The sequence below is a fragment of the Stegastes partitus genome, unplaced genomic scaffold (assembly GCF_000690725.1).
Source record: "Stegastes partitus isolate 25-593 unplaced genomic scaffold, Stegastes_partitus-1.0.2 Scaffold70, whole genome shotgun sequence".
NCBI lineage: Eukaryota > Metazoa > Chordata > Actinopteri > Pomacentridae > Stegastes > Stegastes partitus.
Genome location: NW_007577801.1, coordinates 600998 through 608611, shown reverse-complemented (window position 1 = coordinate 608611; position 7614 = coordinate 600998). Strand labels below are relative to the sequence as shown.

General features: G+C 41.7%; 1 protein-coding gene across 1 annotated transcript in view; it reads left to right on the top strand.

The window, feature by feature from the left end:
* The window catches only part of LOC103353417 (phosphatidylinositol 4-phosphate 5-kinase type-1 beta-like), a 21342-nt gene that overhangs the window by 5765 nt on the left and 7963 nt on the right, over positions 1 to 7614 (top strand). The window contains exons 3-8 of the mRNA XM_008276395.1: positions 1 to 52; positions 860 to 977; positions 1089 to 1241; positions 2707 to 3003; positions 6858 to 7042; positions 7464 to 7544. Coding sequence (XP_008274617.1) covers positions 1 to 52; positions 860 to 977; positions 1089 to 1241; positions 2707 to 3003; positions 6858 to 7042; positions 7464 to 7544 — 886 coding nt within the window. The remainder of the gene's footprint in view (positions 53 to 859; positions 978 to 1088; positions 1242 to 2706; positions 3004 to 6857; positions 7043 to 7463; positions 7545 to 7614) is intronic.

Genomic DNA, 7614 nt, shown 5'->3' with positions numbered 1-7614 from the left:
GAGATGTCCTCATGCAGGACTTCTCTGTGGTGGAGAGCGTCTTCCTGCCCAGGTACGCACTCACTTCTTTATTGCACCACTTCTACTTCCTGCCGGCTAATGTCACGCCCAACTTACAAAACGGGTATTTTTCCATCCGCCTCCGATCATTAACACCCATACAGACCTTTTCTGGCGATGTCTTGAAGCGTTCACCCTAAAATCTACTGGGAATGTGATTTTGTTTGTACTGCTTATGGATTATAAAACATGTCGTTGGAAAATGTACGACTCAGAAAACATTTGTGATTTAAGTAAGCTGACTCATAAATCCAAGATTGGCCTCGTTACACGGCACATCTCACTGCACGATCCAAGAATTTGGTCTGTGTGGTCCAAAAAATTAAAATGCAAGACCGAGTGAGTCAGCTCGGTTTAATAAATGTTGTTCAGTCTTCTCTAGCTTGAAGCTAAAACTGTTCGAGGATATTAATAATAATTGAATTTGTATAAAAAGGAATGAACTTGGAATGACCCTGACAAAACTTTAACCTGCTGTTATTTATATAAAACAAAGAAGGCTGTAAAAAAAAAAAAAAAAAATCGGATATGATTTTAAAAGAAAAAAAAGTACATAAAAAATAGGAAAGTCCCTTTTGGAAGAGCACAACCTGATTACTTGTGGTTTAGCAGCAAACCCCACAACTCAGCAGCTCCTCTGTTCTCAGAAGTTTTGACTTCTCTTTGACATCATTATGGGAAATGGAATTCAGTCATTACTGGTTCTATGATTCACTTCTGTGCATTTCCTACTTAACATGCTATGCTGCAATTATCTCTTCACATATACCAACTATCAGGTATTTTGTGTGTGTTCCAGTGAGGGCAGCAACCTGACTCCAGCACATCGCTTCCCAGATTTCCGTCTGAAAACGTACGCCCCGCTGGCTTTCCGCTACTTCAGAGAGCTCTTCGGCATCAAACCAGACGACTATCTGGTGAGCGCAAGAGACGAATTCACACCGTCAGTCTGATTCAGCACAATGTGGTGCAAGTTTGGTCGCAACACTTGGTTGCGCTGACGCCGTTGCTTCATTTTGAAATTTCAGTACTCCATCTGCAACGAGCCCCTGATCGAGCTGTCCAACCCCGGCGCCAGCAGCTCCTGGTTCTACCTCACCAGCGACGACGAGTTCATCATCAAGACGGTGCAGCACAAAGAGGCCGAGTTCCTGCAGAAGCTTCTCCCTGGTTACTATATGGTCAGCAAACAGTCTGATCACATGCAGACTAACACAGATATTACTGATTCAAGGGTACCTCAAAGAGTTCTCAGCCTCACCAGAAAAACGTCACAGGAGAAAGATGGTTCCTAAATTAAACTTAAACTTAGGACTGCAAGGTGGAGCAGTGGTTAGTACTGTTGCCTCACAGCAAGAAAGTTGCCGGCTCGCGTCCCGGTGAGGACACCCGGGATCTTTCTGCGTGGAGTCTCCATGTTCTCCCCGTGCAGCGTGGGTTCTCTCCGGGTTCTCCAGCTTCCTCCCACACAGTCCAAAAACATGTTGAGGTTAATTGGTGATTCTAAATTGTCCGTAGGTGTGAATGTGAGTGTGCTTGGTTGTCTGTCTCTAAGTGTAGTCCTGTGATAGACTGGTGACCTGTCCAGGGCCTTCACCGTGAGTCAGCTGGGATAGACTCCAGCCCCCCATGAGACCCTCATGAGGATTAAGCGGTGTGTAGATAATGGATGGATGGATGTTCTTCTTTAACTTCGCTGCACTTGACCCGGCCATGTTCAAGCTTTGCAATCCCTTCATGGACAAAGGTCACATGTTGAGCCTCCAGATGCTTCTCAGCAGCATGTATGACTTCATCATCAGGAAAATAGTGACCAGTAGTAGAACAAGAACCTTTCCTCTCCTATTTTGTGATTGCTTCTGACATTTGAGTTTTGGTGGCCGGTGATATCAGGCTTTATAGTTACAGCTGTGCCCCAAAGTAGGAGTTGGGCCCCTTGTTTCATGGTGAGGCCGAGAACTTCTAGAGGTACCCTCATATACTACATCAACACATCAGTGGGCAAACATGCAAAACAAAAAGTTTTATCATCAGAGGTAACATTTGTACTAAACCCCTGTAGCGTACTGCAGGTTTTCTATTATTTTCAGCCCTATGGGATCTATTTGGTTGGTGGATGTTTTTCATTAAATTTGCAGGTTTTTAGATATCAAAATGTTTCTGCAAAACAATTATAAGGATGTTTTAAGATTATAACTGGCGATATCTGCCCTACATCTATTCTACATGAGCTCTTGAAGGTTCCTTCTACATTTCTGTGGAAGTAAATCTGCTTTATTTTTGACTTTGAGTGAGAAGGTTTTCATAAAACACCAGGATGTGGCTCGATGATGTACATTTCCTGAAATAACCTAATTGCCCCACAGCTTGTGTTTACTTGCAGCTCATTGGTGATTCGATTTGTTCTCTAAAAACCACCTTATTTTTAAACAGGTTACGTGGTGAAAGAGCTCACAGTTTTTTTCCTGTGTTGGCACACGTCTGACACTTTAGAAACTCGACCTGGAACATGACCCATTTGGCTTTCTGTATCTAAGTTTCAGTTTTTGTCAGCCCTTTGATTTATAATTTTTTCCTATCTGACGTCTTCTTCATGAACCGCAATCATCTATCAGCTGACACTAAGACATGTCTGTCTCTTTGTAGAATCTAAATCAGAACCCGAGGACGTTGCTGCCCAAGTTCTACGGCCTCTACTGCATCCAGTGTGGCGGCGTCACCGTCCGAGTGGTGGTGATGAACAACATTCTGCCACGAGCCATGAAGATGCACTACAAGTACGACCTGAAGGGTTCTTCGTACAAACGCCGCGCTTCACGTAAAGAACGAGGGAAAGCCTCGCCCACGTTCAAAGACCTGGACTTCCAGGAGATGCACGAGGGCCTGCACTTCGACCAAGACACCTACAACGCCTTGATGAAGACCCTGCAGAGGGACTGTCGGGTACGCTAACATGAATATCTTTTTGCACAGCAGGCTGTGATTTTTGGTATGAAATCAAACTGAATGGCAGATATTTAGGACAGTGGTTTAGAATTTTCACTATACTTTAAAACATGCTGCTCAGACCAACAACATGACCTACTAGCTGCTCATCTGGATGTGTTGCTAGTGACTAAACATGTCAAAGCTGCCTTTAGAGTGTTGCTGGAGATGTGGTCAGAGGGTTTTATAACTTTGAAAAGGTTCATCTTCCAGGGAGCAGGAATGTGATGAGTCAGATGAATCAAAATCTGCTTGATTATGAAACTTCTTGTGTAAGAACCGACGCTATGGCCTAAGGATGGCTCTAAAGGAATCCTTTGGGGATCACGTATATGCTACGAAAATTGAATTAACATCCGGCCAAACCAGTGGTGCGCCCTCATCAGCTGGCTATTAGATGTCTAGTTGAGCAGCTGTCACCACCATTGAATTCAGTTTTTATGGTCCATTCTGCATCTAAGAACAATAGTACGTCACAAATTGCTCCCCTACCACCATTGGCCACCATTGGATTATCACAGCTTGCTGATAAGTCAATCAAAGTTGTTTAAACACCAGAGCTGGGATTTTGGGATCTGTTGTCATGAGCTAAAGTGTTGGCCTTCACAAAAAACAGAATAACAATTGAAGTGTTTATCCAGATAACTTGCCTTGGATTGTATTATATGTGTCAGATGGCATGTTGCAAATGGAGACTGTACCAATGAATAGATGTTTCTGTCTATACTGATATCATTATGTTATTTGGAATAAGACTGGAACCACCTCTTTATTTTTTGTTATTAATTAACTCGTCAGTTAGTTTTGGAACAGACCAAGCCCCAACCACATGCAGCCCAACGTGATGTTTTGAAATGTTGCCCAAAGACATTACATTTCCACCGTAATCGCTTCAATCAACTTATCATTCCCAAACTAAGACCACTCATGGCGGGTTTAGCTCTGCTCTCTGACGAATTGAATTCCGTCGATGATCGCAGCACGACTCCTCCACGTTGATAATGTTACGCAACCGCGGCTGGCCGGTGCGTCGAGCTGCTCACTCGAGCTATTTTAATGACCGTAATGATTATTGCCTGCCTGTTATTTCATTGGTGAGAAACAACAGGATTAGCACTCAGCACCTGACCCATGATCGGGCTGAGCAGCTGGACTCTGGAGCACAAACCAGTCCGTCTGGGTGGGCCCGTCCTCGGCGAGTGCATTAGGTAACACGGTGCTTATTAAGGACCTCTTTGTGTGCAGGAGTTACTTGATGACATCAGTGTTTGGTCAGGGGGATTGAGGCTTACGCTGCTCTGTACTTTTGGTTTGCAGATCCAGTTTTAACCTCCTTAGGTGGGGACTGCTTGTGCTTCCAAAAGGTCAATTTCCAGCTTTGTTCTGTAACTCTGGGTGGTTTTAAAAAGCACTGTGCTGCGTCACCAGTCCTGTTTTATTATATGAGTCAGATTCTTGTTACTAAAATGATAATATGTGTTGGCAAAAGAGCTGCACAAAGACCAAAAAGGTGGCACAATGTCCCAAATAATGACCAGGGACGTTTGTGCTTGATGTCCTAATTCAAAGACAGGATCCGTCTAAGGACATGTCTTTTTAGTGTTTCCCAATTTCATGCTATAAGTGTAGCTATGGACACACTATGTGGTATATTCTCAGTAAAAATGATCAATATATTGATCATGTTTGCTTGATGCTACTTTAGTAAGACAGCTAGGGGATCCCAGAGTAGCAGAAAAGCATTCAATCTCTAGAAATGTGTTTATATTTTTCTTTCTGGATGCAGCATAAATGCAATGTGCAAACTGTAGCACCAGAAAGTTGCCCTCAGCTGGTTATCAGATTGGTAGATCCCTGTAGGCCTTTCCATGATTTCAGGTCATAGCACTGACATTTAACTTCAACACATGTCAGTCAGTTGTAGTGATAAATATAGTAACCAAACAGCTAACCTGCTCCGGAGGAGGTTCTGCTCACACTTCTATTCCTGATGATGCTTTCTGTGAGTGATACAGGTTCTCAGCAGAGGGAATGTGTTATAACTGCAAACGTGTGTGTTATCAGTGTCACTGAAGGAAACCCTGCAGTTATAGTAGCGCGCACTATATGGGTTGTGTTGCCATGGAAACCTGCATGCATTCACCGGTGATGCAGAAAATATAAAAAAGTGTTTTTTTATATTTGTTCCTGTTTTACCCTGCTGTTGCTGCAGCTACCAGATAAAAAAAATGAATTTTCCACAGAGAACATTCAATCAAAAGCATAAATTCCACTTTGATTTGATCTAAAACTAAAGCAATTTACACAAAGTCTTCATTATGGGACAGAATCACACCTAATAAACTACTTCAATATCATGTCTAAATGTGTAACATGTGAAATTTGACAGTTCTAATAAAATATGCAGTAAGTAGTAGTAAAATAACTCCATCAGTTCACATCATTGACAATTTTATACCAGCAGTCTTCTCTTGCATCTTTTGCAGTAACAGTGTGTTTCATGTCATGCATTTTTAGATATTCTCTTGTTTAGTTCATTTTGTGCAGAGGAAGAGTCAATACCACCTTTCTTTTTTTATGCCAGCTCGAACAGAAGCTGATGAAAAAAGAAAGAAATTCAACCAAGCTTCTGGTACTCAGTTTAGTAGTCAAGCCAGCTAACTCAAATAAAGCCGGACTACATCGACGCTGCTTCATGTTACACCCCTCAGATGTGTTGTTTAGCAAGTTCACTAACTCGGTACAGTGTGTTTGCATGCTTGGGTTTGCTAATAAACACAAAGAAACAACACAGCTGATGGGAATGTTAGCATTTCTGTCAAAAAAAAAACAAAACAAAACTGTTACACATCTCGTTGGTCCAATATCCTGTGATTTATGGATATTTTGCGCTTTAAAAACCCTGAGCAACATCTATTTTTCTACATACACTAGAACACATACCATTTCCTTAGTCTTTCTACAAACTGTGCAGTAATGAAATCAGTGTTTCTATTAATCCAAACCCTGTGCAACACCACTGATATGTGCAATAATGTTGTTTTTTAGAACCAGTCCTTATATATATATTGGTTTATTTTTATTATAAGACGTAATTCCTTAAATGCCTGCACTATCTTTGCTGTTGTTACAGTGCAAATTTCCCCATCGTGGGATTAATAAAGGCTATCTTATTTTAACTTATCTTACAAACCAAAGTACAAGACAGAATAAATAGTTGGCCTGATGGTGGACAAAAAGTCAGAGGATCATCAGATTTGTTAATTCTGAGGTGAACATTTGCACCAGATTTCATAGCAATCAATACGATAGTTGTTCAGATTTCTCACATAAAAATCCAACCGGTGGGACTGCTTTTAGCGAGGAACCCCACCAGTTGGGTTTTTGTGTGAGAAATATTGTGGATATTTGCTAAAATGCACCATTATGCAGGAATATGTACAGTGGGAACACCTCAGAAAGCCACAAATTAGCCAATACTGCTGGTCTTTCTTAGCTGATAATGTAATTTAAGTTCTTGTGCAGTTCTATAGATTACATAAAACCACCAGACAAGCTGAATCAGGGGCTTCTGGGGCCCTTATTGGTGGTCTGGGTCAACAGAACCATTGTCTGCTTTGCCTGCATGACTGTTAGCCACCAGCATGGATAAACCTTTACTGGGTAATAGAACATGGCAGCAAGGAGAAAGAAGGGTTTTGTCCTTCAGCACTAGAATCCTCAGCTACAAGTAGAGGAGGATTTGAAACAAGACCTACTTTCGTTACTTCTTCAGTTTGGATGCTTATGTTGGGTTTGTGCGTTTTAACCAGGTGCTGGAGAGCTTTAAGATCATGGACTACAGCCTCCTGCTGGGGATTCATGTTCTGGATCGTAAGCCGCTGGTCAGAGGGAGCCGATGCGACAGCAGGAAAGGACAGAAGTTCCTTTACTCCACCGCCCTGGAGTCCATCCGGGGGAACGTGAAGGACACAGAACCAGGGACAGACGATGACACGTGAGAAAATGGGTTTTTATGACTTTGTAAAATGCTCTCTTAACAGCATGGTTTCATATCAGAGGTTTCTATTGTGGAGACGTTTCTTTTCAGCAAAGTTGACATACTTGCTTTGATATGCTGAAAGAATTCCCAAATGATTTAATTGTTAAGTTTGTAAAAGGTCTCTTGAAGTCTTAAAAGTCTCTTCTGTTGCTTTAGTGGCTTTTTACAAAAACTGTATAAATAAAACTGTTCTGTCTGATCCAAATGACAAATACTGAAGATGCTGCTGTGACAACTACTTAAAACTCTAAAAACATATTCAGGAAATCAGCTGTATTGTATGTGCCACAACTACACATTTATCCCAGAATGCAGAAAATTCTGAAATCCATCAGTTTAATTTTAATGTAAGCTGGTAAATGAATCTTTTTTTCAGATTGGGTGGAATTCCTGCCAAACACAAAGACGAGAGCCTGCTCATCTTTTTAGGAATTATCGACATCCTTCAGTCTTACAGGTGAGTTCACGGCATCAGGACACACAGACAGGAATTTGTTTGAGTTTTGTTTTGAGTTTGATTCTAGTTA